Below are 18,341 nucleotides of genomic sequence, written 5' to 3'. Positions count from 1 at the left end.
TATATCAACACAAAACAACTTTTAAAACTTAATTTGAAGTGAATTTATATGTATGTATGAATGTTTTACACATATAGAACTATTATTGGTATGATATAATATTAAACTCTGATTAACTAACAAAACATTTTCATTTATTTCCTAGTAAAATTCACACCTTGTAACTAGTTTAATAAACATATCTCATTGTCTATAAGAATGTTACCATTTATTTTTATGGAAAATACTTTGTACGTAGTATGTGCAATATTTATACAAATCGTATTTTATAAATTCAGGAATAAGATACCAGTTGTAGACTTTTTTTATTTGTAAAATGTTTTAGAACTGATAGATAAATAACCTTATGTACAATAATGACACGATATAATCATATAGTTGTCATATTAGTGGAATCAGTCATCATGAATAGTAAACAGTTTTGCTACTTCATTTAAATCATCATATTTTGTGCCTCTTGCAAGCACCTGTAAGAGATACATATATATAGAAGAAATATGTCTTTTAACATATATTTTATAAAAGCTGAACTTTCTTCTGTTCTACACATTTCATGAACGTACCTGTCTAGCAATAGACATCCGATTAAAGATGTTCCAAAGAACTATGCCAACCACAATATCATCACGCAAATAAAAAACGACTCCTTTTCCAAAATCGTCATATTTTTTAGGTTCCTCCAGTGAGATTTTTGAATTATCGGAACATTTTGATTTATCTGTTTCTTCTAAGCTTGATTGTATTTGTGTTGAATTCAATTTCTGTGGTTTAAAAGTACATAATATATAAATAAAATTAATTATGATTGTATTATTAGTATACTATTCGTTACCTTCGTATCTGAAGATTGTGTGATTTCATTTGAGCTATTAACAGATGTTATCGAAGCATCTGACTTCGTTGTTTTTACAAAAACTCCTACAGTTGGCAGTGATGAATCCACAATACCAATTGCTTCATATCCAACCTCTGGTCCTAAGTCGGACCAAAACATTGATTGATGTAGATATGGTTTTCCTAGTTAACACAGAAATACAGATTTTATCATTTTTCGTTTTATCTTAATTTTTATATTAATAATTAACATAGCATATATTGAGAAAATCTTAACTTACTTGCACCAGTCATATTTTCTCCTGCCAATCTTCCCGAGATTACAGCATGATCATGATGTTCTACTCTTCTTCTACCAAGTCTAATGTCATAAAAGCAAGCTGCATCTCCAGCAACCCAAAGATTACTCCTTGCTTCTAATTCCGCATTAACAAGAAAACCGCCTATTTCAGGATCTGTTTCTAAATGTGAAGCTTTTGCCAAATCAGTATTTGGCTCAACACCTACTGCTACAATCACTTGATCGGCATCAATCTTTCCATGTAAACAAAAAAAAGAAAAAAAAAGAATAATCACTCACTTATAAACAAACTACCACTTTCATTATTATTTTTATTTTTGTGTAGATATTTAAATAAAACGTACAACACGATTATCTGAAAGGACGAGCGATAATTGTCCACCTTTATAAGAATAATCTTCTACTTCAGAATTAGCAATACAATTAACACCTTCTAACATTGCTTTCTTTGTTGCCCATTCGCTTAGGTATTGTGGTAATACTTGATCCATTATAAATTTCTCTTTATATATTTGATATACTTTTCTATTCTCAGGTACTAAATAATAATAAAATTAGTTATTATTTTATGTTAATAATTAATTAAACAATGGTATTAATAATAAAAGATGTAATAAAAACCTACAATTACGAGCCAATGAGCACGCAAGTTCCGAACCAAGAAATCCTCCACCAATTATAACTATATTTTTATGCTTAGGATTATGCACAGCATCTTCTAAATCAAGAAAATCTTCTTTTGTTCTGAAGGTTACGATTTTATCCTTAAGTTCATCTTGCATTGATTCAAAAACTGGGAGATTTTTAGGTGATGCACCTATAAATATATTATAATGAAAATTGTATGTAAATTTTAAATATAAATTAATTATACTTACCAGTTGCAATAAGACACTTGTCATACTTTATTTCATAACCATCGTCAAGCATCACAGTTTTGTTTGGAACATCAATTTTTGTAACTTTCCAACCTGTAGCTACAGCCACACCACCTTTATCAGATTGACTCAAATTAGTAATATCTGAATAAAATTCTGGTGGTTCATAAAATATGCTGTAAACATAATATATAATAAATTACTAACTATATAAAAACATAATAAATTTCTATTTGAATAAATGATCATTCTATTACCTTCTTTGAGCACCATTCCATTGCTTAAAAAGTAATTGCGCACTTATTTTTCTATCTCTATTATACCAAAGTTCCTTGGATAATGGAGGTCTCATATATGGCAAATCTCCTTCTTCTGTTATTACTAAAACCTAAGGAAAATACTGATTATGTTACTAGATCCTAGTTCAGTAAATGAAGAAACAAAATTATTACAAAGCACCTTAGCTCTAGGATCTCTAGATTTAATAGACCTAAATGCAGAAAATGCAGCTGTTCCACCTCCTATTAAAAGATAAGGTATTTCTGAAGGGAATGAACTAGAAGTAGGTGGAGATTTAGTTTTTTCAAGTGATCTTCTAATTCTCCTTCCATTCTTTTTTCCTAATTATGTGACATAAACATAAATTAATCATGAACATCTACATTTAAAAAGACATTTTATAAGTACAAGCTCTTATTCAACTTACTCTTACTTACATCCTTTCGAGAATCTGTTTTTTTCATAGTAAACCAATTTGAAGAAGATATCTACAGAATATGTTTCAATGAAAATATTAAAAAGAAAGAAAAAAACCAAAAAATTTATAATATTATAGTCTGTTATAATCAAGAGTACAAATAAGACATGATATACAAAGAAATCTCTAGTACCATACCGCATATATTGTAACTCCTGCTATGAATAAGGTTGCCAATATTTTCCAATATGGTGATGAAGGCTTCTTGTCATTTGGTTTCTTCGAATCATCTGGTTTTCCACAAATTTCATAACAAGATGGTGGACAAGATGCATTAGGATGAGACTCACATATAGGGACACTTCTTTTTTGTTTGGAATAACTACTTTCAGGTACACATTCTTCTGGCTTTATGGTGGTCCCTGGAGGTTTAAATGCTTTATCATTTGTATTGCTACTATACCATAAATTATGAACACTAAATATTCCTAAAATCAGAAAAATATAATAATAGTTAATTTAAGAATAATTCTCATTAAACATTAATTTGGAAATTGTTTAAATATAAATAAAATTAGTAATTGTTTTACTGCAAGAAAAATTAAGCATTATAAAATAATTGTAATTGAATAATATGCTCTACACAACTTTTAGGTTTCATTTAATAAAAGGATTTTTTTCATCAATAACATCATATGAAACAAATACATTGAAAGAATGTATACATTGTCTGATTTTGAGGTTATATCGCATGGTGTATTTTCAGATAAATAAACCGAATATAAATTTAACAGAATATTAATTGAGAGATAGTATCATTTGAATGTGTATATACAATTATAAGATCTTACTGTCAATATTTGTAATTAGAATGTCAAATAAAAGAATTAACTTAATATTTAATTGGAAAATACTAACAAGCTCAGTAGCAGAAGAAAAATTGATATAAATTAAGAAAAAACCACGTTTTTGAAAATTAAATATATCAGTACTTACCAACATATTTTGAAGGTCGACAGTAGTGATTGGCATATGAATGTCTCGTAAGTTTTGGCAATCGTCCTATAACTCTACCGTAGCTTAACATTTTTGACGGGCCAATTTTGGCCTTACGCAATATGGAGGAAGCGCGTGTGGCCGGTTCTATTATCCACACGCACGACTGGAAGTCGCTCTATAGTTTTTCCTTTATACTTGAATGGCACAGGACACTCCATTACCAAATTTCTTTAGGAAACAACTTGCCGTATTTACGATGCATCGATTTTGAAACAATTGCAGAGAAATTTGTTATACAGCGGGAATAAGATTTGTAAATATGTTAAAATATTTATTACAATTTTAATTTATTAACGAATGACAGCCGCGCATACTCCACATAGATAATCGCACAACTTCATGCTAATACAAATGAAGCATACAGAGCGTACATATGTACCTAGCACTTAATTTTATCATCTGAAATATATATTTTCATTGTAACACAAAATTTGAAAAAATGTTTCTTACAAAAATTACATAGTTTTATTGGGAGCAATGAATAGCAAAAATAGTTTTATTGTGTGTTACAAAAAAGTTAACGAGATAAAAAGACCAACTTTATCTTTTTATCGAATGTTACATTTTGTTTGTTTGTAAGTTATAGCCATTTTGAAGCCAAATTCAAGGATTTATAACACTAAGAATGCCACTAAGTATAATACTGATGTCAGCGAAAATCGTATAAGCAAAGTTTTCTGCGTAAGTAATAAGTATAATATGATGTTAATCTTCAACTCTTTACAATTCTTCATTTGTTTTTCAACATTCCAGCGACATTTAAATAGAATTTAAATTCTTCTTTGTGACTTTCGCTGATCTTAAAGTATTTATATATACTGTTATAGCTCATTGAATCTGTCTTCAAAATGACTATATATGAATATATATACATGTATATATAACATAAATATGTGACTTTTTCTTATAAATCATTATATTAAACTATCATTATCATTATATTACCTTAAATTTTTTCCTTTTCCTTCTTTGAGGATCAACAGAAAAGCTAACGTTAAAAATTGATAATACATATGTTTTTATTTATGTAAAAAATTTGAAAGAAATTTGTTTTTTTGAGTAATTTTACATATGAAGTGTGTTCTTAGTATCAACATATCAAATGAATCTCAGGGACTCTTCTAATTTAATAGGGAAGCCTGATTTTCCTTCCAGTAAAAACCGCGCGATGAACCGACATTTTAAAAACCGTAGAAATTTTCTCGATTAACAAGTTATGGGACATCTTTATCAATTGGTCATAAGGAGGTGTGTAATTAAATACTTAGGTAGTAAATACATATGTACAAGTACGTGATCAACTGATTTCTTGGGAAGTCAAATATTTTCACCATTATAGGTATACAAGGTATATATATATGATGATTTTAAAATACCTATACATAAGTTTGCACATGTTCGTTAAATTTGGACAAATGGAACTGATTAATGAATAGAGAAAATAATTAAAAACGTTTTCTTTAACATGAAATAATATTATATTTTTGATAAGAAATTGTAATTATGTATAATAACAATTACATTAGTCATATTATATATAGTATTAGGAATTGCAAGTTAATATGAATTATTTAAAAAATCGAAGGATAATCGTTAAATATACATTGTGTTTTTACTTACTATTGTGCAAGAACATATTCGAATTAATTCATTTATTAGTACCTATACAACCTTTGTAAGATTCAAGGTGGACAACAGTGACTCATATTATTTCCGAAAATGGTTCGTCTGCACCTTGAAATTCTTAAGATCTGATGTATCATCATTATTATTGTAGCGACTTTACTATAAATATGAACTTCTCTGAAACCAAATTATTCAACTCCATATTTTGTATTTAAGCAATCCGTATTTAAGCATTCAATATCTTAAAAAACAACTTAATTTCGTGAATTTATGTATCACAAAGAAGCAGCATAAGTAATCATAAATTCCAAAGTAAAAATAATTTTTGTAATCGTTATTTTTTTGTAAATTTCAATTTATGGAATAGCTCAGTATGGTTTTTGATTCCTGGCTTATATTACATGCATATAGTTTATTACATATGTATGTGCATATGTTTTGTAATATGTAATATGTCATGTCATTTATAAACAGTATCATTTTTAATTAAGTGTAAAATTACACTGTATATATTTTTTAATATTATTGTGTTTAATGTCCTTAGTATTAAATGTATGAATAATGTACATATCTTTATTTCCTGAATGTATCATTTTATTGTTTGAAATAGTACGTAGAAGTATAAATATCTATAAAAGAATATAAAAGATAAATATGGTAATAATAAAAATAATTTTGCGGAAACTAAGAAATGACAATTTGCAGAGGACGCTACTGTCTTATATATTCTAAGTTCACTGTTGAGCATCAATCTAAAAAGTTGTAAATACACAATTCGTAGTTGTTTGGAACAAAATTGATTTTTCAACATGACAATTTATATATAAAATTGCTGGTAAATTTATAATAGAAATGTGAATTGTATTATATAAAAACATTGGAATGTTTTGGTAAAACATCAAGTCTAGATATTATTTTACGCATTTTGACTTTCTAGCGAATTAATTGCAAATTATCAAATATAATTAAATCTACAAAAAGGCACTTTCGTATTCTTTCGTTTCTAAATAAATAAATGGTAAAAAATAAGTTTATGTATACAATATTGCAAAATTAGTTTTGTTTGTAAACAGATCAGCATATACATGCGTTGTTTGATTAGAAAGTAAAAAAAATTGCATTCAGAAAAATATTTCGTGCGATATGCATAAATTATTATTTTTGATATAAAATATTTAGGATTGATATCAAAAATATTTAGAAACTAAACTTTTGCGAAAGGTGCATTTTTTTTATAAAATATAGAAACTATGGTAAGTTTTAAATTCTAAATAAAGAATAGAAATATAATGTTGATCTATGAAAAACATTTGTAAGTATACATATAGTAATTTTATTTATTTTTTGTTTTACAGACAAATATTTATAATGATTTTGTATTTAATATACATAGTATAAAATATTTTAGAAAATAACATGAAATATATTATAATCAATAATTATTTTAATATCATATGTTAAATATGTAGCAGATATAAGTGTAAATTTGAGATAGGTTATTAAAAAATAGAAATATTATATCAGTCTTTTAAAATCAAATAAGGAGGGTTGTTCTTATATGCACCTTGTGAATGTTCTTTTTATAGACAAAGTTTGACCTCCTTGTCTTCAATATCTATTGCATTTAAGTGCCAGCTGTTTCTCAGTGCTGATCATGCTACAACAAAACAGTTAAATCAAAAATTAATCATGCCAGATAGGTATATTTTTCATATATTTATAAAACATTTTAGTTACATAGTAAAGAATATATGATAATTATATGAATTACTATATTTATTATCTAATTATAAAATATCTGTTTATTAAGAAAACTACTTTTGGAGGCAAGTTTAAATTTTACAAGGTGGAATCATAAAATATTTCTTTATTACAATATATCTGATTTAAGGAAATATTATTCGACACATATTTATTTTTCAATTTTATTTTTAAAGACAAGATTATTATGATAATTATATGTTGAATTATATGAAACACAAATTTTTTATTATTTATATTACTCAAAACAAATCTACATGTTTTTAAATATAGTTAAACATATGCTAAAATGGTACATATTTTGTTAGGAATAAAATTTTGGTTAGTGCTGGAATAATGTGGGATATAACTTTTTGCTGCCTCTTTATTAGTTGTAAACTTCCATATTCAATGGCATTGTTAGATTTTATTTCTGGTATTTTGTTTTAGTCAGTGTACCTTTGCATAATCTGAGATCTGTAGTGTTATTTATATAACTGTTTATTAATTTTAATACACTAATTATAATTTTATATGTAATGATTACTGTGTGTTATATATCCTATCTATTTATTAATCAAATGGTGAATATTAAGCATAATATTTAACAGTAAATAATTAATATTGTTTTATTGTTTATATTTTACAGTGTGCATTGTTTTTTATTATTTGTTATGTTATTTATTGCTGTAGACTAATGGTATTTTCAAAACATTTATAAGTTTGTATGTGTGTTATCACAATTCAATTTTAATAATACATATTATTATATAGGAATCAAAAAATGGAAAACAATGGAGAACAAAAATCCAATATCAATGAAGCTAGCACATCTGTACCTGTAGATTGTAAATCTGATTCTCATCTTGAGACAGAAGAAGAAAATGCAAAGGGGTAAATTATTTTTTTAGTTGAAATATAATATGATTATTTTCTTAATTTATTCATCAATAAATGTGTTTAGATTTTATATTAATATTTTTCGTAATTAAATGTGTATCACACAGGCAAAAGACACCAAATTTTGTGGTAGGTGGATTAATAGGAGCATCACCACCAAAATTTGTTTCTCTCGAAGAAATCATAAATGCTGCAAATGGTATGAAAAATATGGCATTAGCACATGAAATTGCAGTGGATAAAAATTTTCAGTTACAAAAACTTGAACCTGATGATGGCACAATTCACAGAAAAGTAAAAGAAATTATGCATAAAGCTTTTTGGAATTTATTAGCAGAACAATTAGATGAAGATCCTCCAAATTATACACAAGCGTTGGTTTTACTAAAGGAAATTAAAGAAGTAGTATATTTATATGGATTTTATGAAATAATATATGATTTCTGTATCTACATATGTTCAATAATCTTTCTTTTTTATAGACATTAGATGAACTAGTATTACCACATCATGCAAAAATTCGAGAAAATTTAAAAGAAGTACTTGATGTGGATTTAATTAAACAGCAAGCAGAAAACGGTGTTTTGGACTTCCACCATTATGCACAATATGTTATATCCATTATGAGTAAAGTTTGTGCGCCAGTAAGAGATGAGAAGATTCGAGAACTTAGTCAAGAAACGCATGTTATTGAAATATTCAAAGGAATAATGGAAGTACTGCAATTAATGCGACTTGATTTGGCAAATTTTACCATTACTATGATGAGACCAAATATAGTTGCTTCAAGTATTGAATACGAGAAAGCCAAGTTTGCTGAATTCTTAAAAGTTAATACAAATGGTCTACAATTTACAGAAAAATGGTTGTTGAGGCATTTTGATCCAACAAATATTATGAGCAGTTCGTCTGACATTAATGCAGCTCGTCAGCTTACCCATTGTCTTTTAACTGAAGCGTATCTTGATCTTCTAGAATGGGATTTTAGTCCAGATGCAGAAGTACATATGCAAATATTTGTGTTAATAATATAGTCAATCCTCGGTTATTTGAATTAATAATAATACAAATTTTTTTGCCATTTGTTTTACAGACTTTGATGCTTGATCAAAGTAGATTACTGGAATTGCGTGATAAGACCAGCAGACTAAGCATTATAGGATCTGTAATATTGCTAGTAAATAATACAGTAGGTGCACCAATTCATGGTGTATCAAATTTTAAGAAGAATATTAAACAACATCTTAATGTGTTGTTAGATTCTGTACATTCAAATAAGTATGTACATAATAACATCTGACATATATATATAAGTAGTTATAAATTAAATTTTTCATATTAACTATTAATAGGGATTTGGAATCTGTAATGCCAAATATTGTATTACAAGTAAAAACAGACCTGAAAACGACATTGCAAGAAATTAATGCTGCTTCTTTATCTCCAGAGATAGAAACATTATTAGAAGGACAGATATTGGATCTCATCAATCCAGAACATAAAATAAGGCATCTTATAAGTAAGTATTATATGGGACCTATAAAATTTATTTTATATCTTATTTATTTCGTACCTTTTTTAGATTTAAGAATTCGGCAATTTTTACAAAAAATAATATTATCTCAATCTACGGCACCACAACAAGTTCCACCTGGACTTTCATCACTACAAGAAGAATTAACAGCTATAGTAGCTCAATTTTTGATACTTATTTCTCATAATCGAAGTGTATTTGGAGAATATTATCAAGAAATCATTACTAATGCACTTATTAAAAAAGAAACTGAAAGTAATAAAGATATGAGTGCAATTCATACCATGGACTTGTAAAGCAATTGAGATTTTAAATCAATTTTTGTAAGGGAAACATATTTATGTGTTCATAAAATAGCACATTAATTAAAAAAATAAGTGACATATATATCTTAAAGTAACAATTTATTTGTTTTCATACGTTAAGTTTTCTAACAAAAAAAAAAAAAGAAAATAAAGAATATATATTAAAAACATAAAAACAAAAACGTTATACAGAAAAAGTTCTGATATTGATGTAAGTTATAAAAGACACAATTAATTGTACGAGTGAAAAATACTTATAAAAAGGAAAAAACAATTTTCACATATATTGCAAATAGTAATTATTTGTTTTTAACTATATGCAATCACTATTTTACATACAAGTTAACTGTAACTTAATTTTTACTTTGTAGTTGAGCTTATTATGATGAGCTGCAACTTATTTTTTATATTTGATGCTTTAACATGATTTCCAAATGTTATTTTAAATATTGTATTCAAAATCTATAATGAAAAAATATGTAACATATATTTGTATATACATGCAAAAATTAAATTAATTCATAATTAAATATTATTGCATTTTTTGAAATAACTGAAATCATTTTAAGTTTATTTATTACATCAAATGTAATTCATAAATTGCTATATGGATTCTGATATACATGCAACATTCTATTTTTTTTATAAAAACAAATATTTCCGTATTTTTATTAGAAAACTTATATTATAACTTATATTTATTGTATATTATACAAATGGCTTTTGAATATCAAGTAACAAACGTTCACTGCTGAAATATAAGTTCTTTATAACCATAATAATATATATTTATTTACACGATCCTATTGCACAAAGATATTTTCTAAAACTTTTCCAAAAAAAATGTTGAACAAATTCGAGAGATATTATTGAACCATTCTATAGAATTTTGAGATATGTTTCGCAAAAATCATCATGTTAGTTCAAAACGGCGTTACTTCCAAAACAATGATGAAAAATTGTCAGACAACACAAGATTTGTGACCACAACCTTAGGCTACACTAATATACAAAAACCAGGATGATCTTAAGCTAAAATGATCTCGCTTCAACATGATCTTGAATTTACAGGACTGTTACAAGTATCTCAGGGGTTGTGAGATCTTGAAGATGTAGACTCAGGAAATAAATATGAATCTATATTAATCTAGATATGGGTAAAGCTATAAAATATGTGTAATTCGTTAATACTTACTTGTAACGTGTTTTTAATAATAACTCTTTATATTAAAATGTTATGAATCTTTGAATTCTTTTCTATGTTTACTGTTACGTTTGCGTATTTGTGATCAAAGTAATATGATTTTCAAATACAGAAATGTGTTGCTTCTTTACAAAATATTTAAAACCTAGAAATTGTGTTAGATCAATAAAGGATTACAATATCACACAACTGATCTACATATATATTTATTAATATATATAAAATACCTATAAATAAATGAAGCAATTCCTTATTAGGGGAAAATAGATTTTGAAGTATTTTTAACAATTCCTCCAGATTGCCTGTTCTTGTATAGTCCTGTATCATTTTCGCAAATATTTTATAATCAACTTCTGATAAAGATCGTTTTACCTAAGGAATGTATTATATGCAAAGTTATTGCAATATAAATTTCTTGTTAATTAAACTTTTATTCATTATGTATAATTATAATTAATCATAATTAGTCATAATCGCAGATGATTACTCACTTCCTTTAAATATGCTTTGCCCAAAGCTTTTTTATCAGTTTCTTCATTATTAGTTTCTTCACATATTTGTTGAGAATATGTTGTATTATCTGTATGATCCCTATTTACACATGAGGAAGTTGAAGCACCAGATAAATGTTCATTAAATTCTATTGGTAACATTTTTATTTTCCTTTTTTTTGTGACAGGTTCACTGCTATTTTTTGTTAGTTCACAAGTGGTATAATCACTTTTTAATTTACAATTACTAAAATTAATTACAGGCTTTGATTCTGTTTCCAAAAGTTCAAACAAGTTTCTTTTTTGTGTTTCAACCGATTGTTTACTTCCCTCATCTTTCTTAGTATATGAATCAATATTGAAGATATCTTTAGTTGAAGGGGTTTCAATTTTTTGCTTTAAAGTAGCTTTTCCAGTGCGAGACACGGTTGTATCAAATGATGCTGATATTGCTGGTAATGAAACATAACTACTTGTAAATTGTACACCAGGCATGTTCGGTTGTGGAAACTGAAAATAATTATAAAATAACAATACTTAAGTATGTTTCCTTTTTTATAAAATTAAACTTACAGTGTGTTGTGCATATTTGAAAAAATCTTTTAGCTCTTTCATAATAATACCAAAAGAGGTAAAATTTTTTATATGAGGTCTGAGCCAAGCAGATAAATGTTTCTTAAAACTTGGATTATCAAATCGACAATCACAAAGAATTATAGCTCCATAATCATTTTTATGACGTATTATGCGGCCAATGGCTTGGTTAACAGCTCGTGATGCTTCAAGCTGGTACCATTGTTGACCAGACAAAGCCTGAAGAGGAATAAGATGCATAAAATTAACATACTTGATGAATGTTTAATATCTCAATTCTAATTACCTCTTTATTTTGTTTCTTCATTTCTTCTAAATACCGTTGTTTTAATATAACTCTCGGATCTTTTAAAGGTGGAAATGGAAGACCTGTAATTAATACAGCTCTTCCATTTGCATTAGCAAAATCAAGCCCTTCACTCACTTTACCCCTACAAACTGCCATAAAAATAGCACCTTTACAAGAGGGATCTTTGATTTTTTCGTAATACTCATTCATAACATTTATAAAACCATCTCTGTACTGAGGTTCCACATATATAGGCTGATAAATATAAATAAATAAGTTTTACTATCTTAGTTATAATATATAGCTATAATCATTTGAATATTATTGAAATTAAAATCAATTAAAGGTAATTACTTTACGATCTGCAATTTTAGTCCACAAGCCTGTAGTTTGCCATTCTTCTTTACACTTTTTCATTATTGGGTATGAAGGAAAGAAAACTAATAGACCATGAGGAATAATACAACTAAAGTTAAGCACTGTTCGCCCAAGAGATGCTATATATTTTGGATCATTTCTAAAACACAAATTATGTTTTTTACATGATGTATTATGAAAGGGATTATATATTACATACAATATATTTAATAAAAATACCTTGTATTAAAAGAAGAATTTAATGAATAACCATCAGGTCCTTGACTAAGGATACCGACACAAATTTGATCTCCTTTCACAATATGTGGATTTTCTAATTGAAGTTCAATTGGTATTCCAAGTTCAGATATAAAAGGTTTCAAAGGAGATAATGTACCACTTGTTAATATTATTGAACGCACACCTTGGTCCATTAGTTGTTGCATACTTGATTATTGTAATTAATATACGAATACATCAATACAGTCTATTCAAGATTAAATGCAGTAATAAAAGAAAGATTTACCTAAATCCAGGACTAAAACACCAATAACTGATAACTTTGCTTTCATTCTTTTTAAGTATTTTTTTTGTTTCCCAAACTTCATTTTGTTTTGTTTTTTTCTGTTCTTCTAATTGAATATACACTTTATAACATTGTTTGATTTTTTCTCTATAGCGTGGACTATTACCACTGCTAAATACAGTTTTTAATAGGTCACTGAATTTCTGAAGTGCATGACCTTTTCTTGTAAATGGAGAAGTGCTTGTAGTTGTTAAGTAAAAAGCAATTTTCTCCAACTTTTCTATTACAAGTTGTTCTCTGCCATGAGTTAACTGTTGAATATATTTATTATTTTTATCTACTTTACACAATTATACAAATTAGAAAATATTAATTATGTACTTGTGCCTTTCCTAGTAATTCAAAAATGTATCCACCAGGAAATGTATCTCCCTCATTGCGTTTTAGGATTTCTATAGCATCAATAGCTTTCTCTAATTCCAGAAACATAGCTTTTAAAATACATAAGTCATCCGCAGTAAAATCTTTTACAATATTTCCTGAATTTTCCATTGAAAAATCATTTTCTTGTTCAATATTACTAGCCATATCTTCCATTACAGCTGTTATTTCATCAATGCACATTGCAATATCTGTACTACATATCTACAAAAATTTTATGTAGAATAATTTCTATATATATTTTACCAACTTAATTTTACTCAATTTTTCTTAGATTGATAATAATTGCTATTAAATATAAATTAATTTAATACCTGTAATGATGCTGCTTCTTCACATGTTTTCTCAATATTGTGTGCTTCATCTAAAAGAATAATATTATTTTGGATATCTATGCCTTGTGTCTTCCGTGATTTTGAATCCAGTAAGTAATTATATGGCATAAAGGTAATATCTGCATTCTGTTTAAGTTCCCTGGACAAAAAGTATGGACAACATTTAAATTTTTGTCCAGCTTTTACTAAGTCTTCTATATCAAGTACTTCTTGTTTAAAAAGAGGATCATCTTTCCTAAAACATATATTTCTTCATCAATACTTTTTGCTAACAAAAGAAATTTATCAAATTTATTAAATATTAATGTTACAGTTTTTTTACCTGCTTTCAACATTATTGTAATAGAAACATGTCCTAGATTTGATTTTAGAATGACACATATATATTTTGTTTGAACCACTAGTTTCTTTGGAAACTTCTGGATGAATACAAAGCTGATCTCGAGATCCCAAAACAGCTGTGCTTACATGTTTATAGGAAGTTCTTTTTAATTCTTGCATTGCTTGCGACAGTTGGGAATGAGTTCTAGATGCATAGATAATTTTTGGTGGTGCCCAACCTAAATTACTAGTAGGCTCGGAATCTCCTGTTCCTTCTTTAAGTCCATTACTCAATTGATTAAAAAAATGTCCACCAAAATCAGGCTTCTCAATTGCACCTATTAATGATTGTGCTTGTAATTGAGCTTTCTTTGTTAATAACCAACTTAAAGAAGAACACAGAAGACTGAGTGTTTTCCCCGTACCTATAACATTTCTATGAATTAGTTTTAATATTTCTTAACTAATATATAATAATAAAAAGAGTGAATAATACCAGTTGGAGATTCCAAAACACCATTTTTACCGTTTTGAAGACATTCTATCACTTTTACCATATATTCTTCTTGTATCGAATATGGTTTAAAAGGAAAATTTACAATAACGTTATTAATTGTCACGTCTGGCATTGCAACGTTATAAATTTTATGCAATATACACAAAAATTAAGATTTTCATAACATAAGAAATGTGAATCTCTCAGATAGCATTTATAGAAACATCAAGATCACATTGCCGCCAAATTCTGAGGTACTTTGATATTAAATTACATACACCATTAAAGTATTTACTTACATACATATGTATGTATAAGCACTAACTGGTACTAAGTATACAATTTATATTTGTTCTGATACATATCTATTACATATAATTAACTTTTCTTTCTAAAATTATAATAAAAAGAAAATAATAGGAAATATATATTTCGTTTATTAGATTTCAAAAAAAAAATATATATATATGTAATAAGGGTATATAATAAATATTTTATTTTCGATTTATCAGTTAATTTATTTTATATAAGAATCTATTTTCAAGTATTAACAACCCCTATAAGTGGAATATATATTAAATCTTTTGCCAAGTAGTAAGGGCTCGAGATTAGGTCATTCACATCAGTGGCATCAGTCGAATGTCAGCTGATTTCATGTTTGACCAACTACTGTAAGAGTAGGTAATTCTTAATTTTTCTTCAGGTTAGTATACTTCTATCATCTTTCATTTTTTGGTTTCTTGCAGCAAGTATAAATTATTATATGTCAGGGTTGTTGTAGCATTCGAATTTATAAAAATTAATAACATATTAAAATTTATTAGTTAGAAAGATTTAATATTTGTTTTTTAAAGAGTAATGATCATTGGTTATTGACCTTTAAAATAAATTACCGAAGTCCATTCAACATTCCTGCATTTAAAACATGCGCACCACATACGACATAATAAATATGTATTCGAAATAAGTTCTTGACAGTGATAAAATATGTATCTATTGAATACATTTGCGTCTTCCTTAAGATTTTAAAAATAAAGACTAATAGAGAGAAAAGATCGGAATACAATTTTTATATAAAATTTACTTTAATCAAATGAAATATTTCATGTAAAGATAAAGATAATATAAAACTTGAATCTGAAATTCTGTGATCTCAATATTCTGTGTGTTCAGATAAGTTCTTTGTCGTAACGATATCTCTGCATATATACTCGCATAAATATATTATCGAGAACTGATAAAACTATACTGTGCATATTTATATAATTAATTGAGATGTTAGTCATATTGTTGAAGAATTATATTTCATTTTTATAAATTATTTAAATTTTTTCGATATATATTTTCCGATTGTGTCTACAATTTTATAATTTTTTCAGTGTTCAATTACAACATAATTGTAAAATGCGTTTAGTAATCTGTGATACAGTGGATTATGTGGCAGAATGGTCTGCTAAGTATGTTTTAAAAAGAATTAATGATTTTCAACCAAATGAAAACAAATATTTTGTTCTTGGTCTTCCAACAGGTATGTATTACTGTATATATTATTATCTTTCATGTATTACAAATAGAAAAGAAAAAGAAAAAGGGAGGGAAATATTTAATGTATGTCTGTTAGCAACAATTGTGGGAAATAAATTTACAATGGTTGATTATCATCTTTAGGTGGTACTCCTTTAGGAATGTACAGAAAGCTTATAGAATACTATAAAGCAGGAAAAATTTCCTTCAAGTATGTAAAAACCTTTAATATGGATGAATATGTTGATTTGCCCAGGGACCATCCAGAATCTTATCATTACTATATGTATAATAATTTCTTTAAACATATAGATATAGATCCACAAAATGTACACATTCTTGATGGTAATGCACCTGATCTTATAAAGGAATGTGATGATTTTGAAATTAAGATTAAAGAAGCTGGTGGTATTGAATTGTTTATTGGTGGTATGTAATTTGTAATATAACAAATAAATTCATATAAAAAATTAGTTGGGTACGAAACAAAATGTTGTGTTTCAGGTATTGGCCCAGATGGTCATATAGCTTTCAACGAACCAGGTTCATCTTTAGCATCACGTACAAGAGTAAAAACTTTGGCACAAGATACGTTAGAAGCTAACGCGAGATTCTTTGGAAATGATATTTCTAAAGTTCCTAATCAAGCATTGACTGTTGGTGTTGGCACAGTGATGGATGCCAAAGAAGTAATGATTCTTATCACAGGATCTCATAAAGCATTTGCTCTTTACAAAGCAATAGAAGAAGGAATTAATCATATGTGGACTGTATCAGCTTTTCAACAACATCCCCGTACAATAATTATTTGTGATGAGGATGCAACTCTAGAATTACGTGTGAAGACAGTCAAATATTTCAAGGTATAAAATATAAATTTCCTACAATTTTAAAAACTTTTGTTTAAAATATTTGAAAAGCAAAAATTTTAGAGATATTTGTATTCTAATTGGAACTTAATTCATAACTTTTGAATTTATATGATATATGCAGGCTCTCAGTGCTACACATCAAAAATTGATTGAAGAAGATGGAGATGCAATCCTTCGTCGTTCAATACAAAACAGTTAAAATGGTAGTTATATTTTTTAACATTGCATAAATATGGATTACACATCTGTATTTTTGTTTCATATCTGTTGTTACATATATGTATTGTTACATATCTGTAGTTTTCTATTTCTTTTTAAATTAGAAAAAATTGAGAATTCTGTACTCCTTATTTTCTCGTTTATTACAGAAACATTACATCTTTTCTTTATGTTGTTTATATAATTAATTTACATTAATAATGTCCATTAATTGTTTAATAGTATTTAACAGTTTAATAATAATTTATTGATGGTATTGTATTACGGAATATTACTTGTAATGTTATAATTTCATTATATAATAAGTTATCTGAAAAATTATTATAAATCGTTTTTGTTGTTATGATAAATTGTAAAATGTGTTATTTTTACAGAATGTATGGAATATCCACAGCAAACTAATTGATGAAAATGGAAAAATATCGATTTAAAATAATATAAGATATTGTTATACATATATAAAAATGTATAAAGTCTCGCATAAAAAGAATTTCGATGGATGTGACGAACTTTACACGGTGTACGTGTACATTATGCGAAACAATTGATATGAAAACTTTATATGATATATACACATTTGTTTCAATAAAGCACGAGTTATAGTATTGTTATTGTTTCATATTTTTGTATCAGTATATTTTTTCATAAATAAACTTATGCTTTTTGTCACAAAATTTTTATCATATACTTACCTTTTCATTCTGTGAAACGAACTGTAATATAATTAAAAGAATACTTTTAATTAACAAGTGTGTCTAAACGTGTAAAAGGAAAACATAAATTTTAAATGAAATAATT

General features: G+C 26.7%; 4 protein-coding genes across 10 annotated transcripts; 2 read left to right on the top strand and 2 right to left on the bottom strand.

Moving 5' to 3' along the window:
• Positions 1-112: 112 nt before the first annotated feature.
• On the bottom strand, positions 113-3,995 carry LOC122568831 (apoptosis-inducing factor 1, mitochondrial). The gene is made up of 12 exons (XM_043729042.1): positions 3,707-3,995; positions 2,909-3,198; positions 2,720-2,780; positions 2,473-2,633; positions 2,271-2,401; positions 2,014-2,189; positions 1,761-1,952; positions 1,480-1,673; positions 1,116-1,368; positions 833-1,017; positions 564-761; positions 113-467 (listed from the first exon to the last, which is right to left on the bottom strand). Exons 1-12 carry the CDS (start codon positions 3,795-3,797, stop codon positions 396-398), a joined length of 2,004 nt encoding a protein of 667 aa, XP_043584977.1. The 5' UTR covers positions 3,798-3,995; the 3' UTR covers positions 113-395.
• Positions 3,996-4,367: 372 nt separating this feature from the next.
• On the top strand, positions 4,368-10,653 carry LOC122568832 (T-complex protein 11-like protein 1). 6 transcript variants are annotated; one of them, XM_043729044.1, is made up of 8 exons: positions 6,089-6,230; positions 6,982-7,095; positions 7,910-8,029; positions 8,143-8,437; positions 8,518-9,036; positions 9,129-9,313; positions 9,388-9,554; positions 9,618-10,653. In XM_043729044.1, exons 2-8 carry the CDS (start codon positions 7,085-7,087, stop codon positions 9,863-9,865), a joined length of 1,545 nt encoding a protein of 514 aa, XP_043584979.1. In that variant the 5' UTR covers positions 6,089-6,230; positions 6,982-7,084; the 3' UTR covers positions 9,866-10,653. The 6 variants fall into 6 exon arrangements, with proteins under 6 accessions (XP_043584984.1, XP_043584979.1, XP_043584983.1 ...); XM_043729046.1 differs by having other exon boundaries at positions 6,126-6,648; XM_043729047.1 differs by having other exon boundaries at positions 6,138-6,285.
• LOC122568830 (regulator of telomere elongation helicase 1 homolog) lies at positions 6,726-15,272 on the bottom strand. The gene is made up of 13 exons (XM_043729041.1): positions 14,929-15,272; positions 14,434-14,857; positions 14,091-14,346; positions 13,717-13,980; positions 13,336-13,646; positions 13,050-13,256; positions 12,807-12,969; positions 12,450-12,707; positions 12,143-12,382; positions 11,570-12,079; positions 11,306-11,450; positions 11,070-11,223; positions 6,726-7,052 (listed from the first exon to the last, which is right to left on the bottom strand). Exons 1-12 carry the CDS (start codon positions 15,059-15,061, stop codon positions 11,144-11,146), a joined length of 2,991 nt encoding a protein of 996 aa, XP_043584976.1. The 5' UTR covers positions 15,062-15,272; the 3' UTR covers positions 6,726-7,052; positions 11,070-11,143.
• Positions 15,273-15,490: 218 nt separating this feature from the next.
• LOC122568834 (glucosamine-6-phosphate isomerase) lies at positions 15,491-18,217 on the top strand. Of its 2 annotated transcripts, none has more exons than XM_043729052.1 (6): positions 15,491-15,631; positions 16,308-16,456; positions 16,597-16,881; positions 16,957-17,315; positions 17,446-17,527; positions 17,918-18,217. In XM_043729052.1, the coding sequence occupies exons 2-5, from the start codon at positions 16,333-16,335 to the stop codon at positions 17,521-17,523; spliced, it is 846 nt and encodes a 281-aa protein (XP_043584987.1). In that variant the 5' UTR covers positions 15,491-15,631; positions 16,308-16,332; the 3' UTR covers positions 17,524-17,527; positions 17,918-18,217. The 2 variants fall into 2 exon arrangements, with proteins under 2 accessions (XP_043584987.1, XP_043584986.1); XM_043729051.1 differs by lacking the exon at positions 15,491-15,631 and adding an exon at positions 15,698-16,205.
• The last annotated feature ends 124 nt before the right edge of the window (positions 18,218-18,341 follow it).

The sequence above is a fragment of the Bombus pyrosoma genome, linkage group LG6, assembly GCF_014825855.1.
Source record: "Bombus pyrosoma isolate SC7728 linkage group LG6, ASM1482585v1, whole genome shotgun sequence".
Taxonomy (NCBI): Eukaryota; Metazoa; Arthropoda; class Insecta; order Hymenoptera; family Apidae; genus Bombus; species Bombus pyrosoma.
This window is presented reverse-complemented; position numbering and strand designations above follow the sequence as displayed.

Coding starts and splice junctions, on each gene's coding strand:
- LOC122568831 (XM_043729042.1), bottom strand. CDS start 3,797: ATGTTAAGCTACGGTAGAGTTATAGGACGATTGCCAAAACTTACGAGA. Junction 1,674..1,760: donor GTGCTCATTGGCTCGTAATT/GTAGGTTTTTAT, acceptor ATTATTATTTAG/TACCTGAGAATAGAAAAGTA. Junction 1,369..1,479: donor TCCTTTCAGATAATCGTGTT/GTACGTTTTATT, acceptor TTACATGGAAAG/ATTGATGCCGATCAAGTGAT.
- LOC122568832 (XM_043729043.1), top strand. CDS start 6,685: ATGTTGATCTATGAAAAACATTT. Junction 6,708..6,981: donor TTGATCTATGAAAAACATTT/GTAAGTATACAT, acceptor TTCTTTTTATAG/ACAAAGTTTGACCTCCTTGT. Junction 9,555..9,617: donor TAAAATAAGGCATCTTATAA/GTAAGTATTATA, acceptor TACCTTTTTTAG/ATTTAAGAATTCGGCAATTT.
- LOC122568830 (XM_043729041.1), bottom strand. CDS start 15,061: ATGCCAGACGTGACAATTAATAACGTTATTGTAAATTTTCCTTTTAAA. Junction 14,347..14,433: donor TACAATAATGTTGAAAGCAG/GTAAAAAAACTG, acceptor TATATGTTTTAG/GAAAGATGATCCTCTTTTTA. Junction 12,080..12,142: donor TCAAATATGCACAACACACT/GTAAGTTTAATT, acceptor AATTATTTTCAG/TTTCCACAACCGAACATGCC.
- LOC122568834 (XM_043729052.1), top strand. CDS start 16,333: ATGCGTTTAGTAATCTGTGATACAGTGGATTATGTGGCAGAATGGTCT. Junction 16,457..16,596: donor TGTTCTTGGTCTTCCAACAG/GTATGTATTACT, acceptor TATCATCTTTAG/GTGGTACTCCTTTAGGAATG. Junction 16,882..16,956: donor TATTGAATTGTTTATTGGTG/GTATGTAATTTG, acceptor GTTGTGTTTCAG/GTATTGGCCCAGATGGTCAT.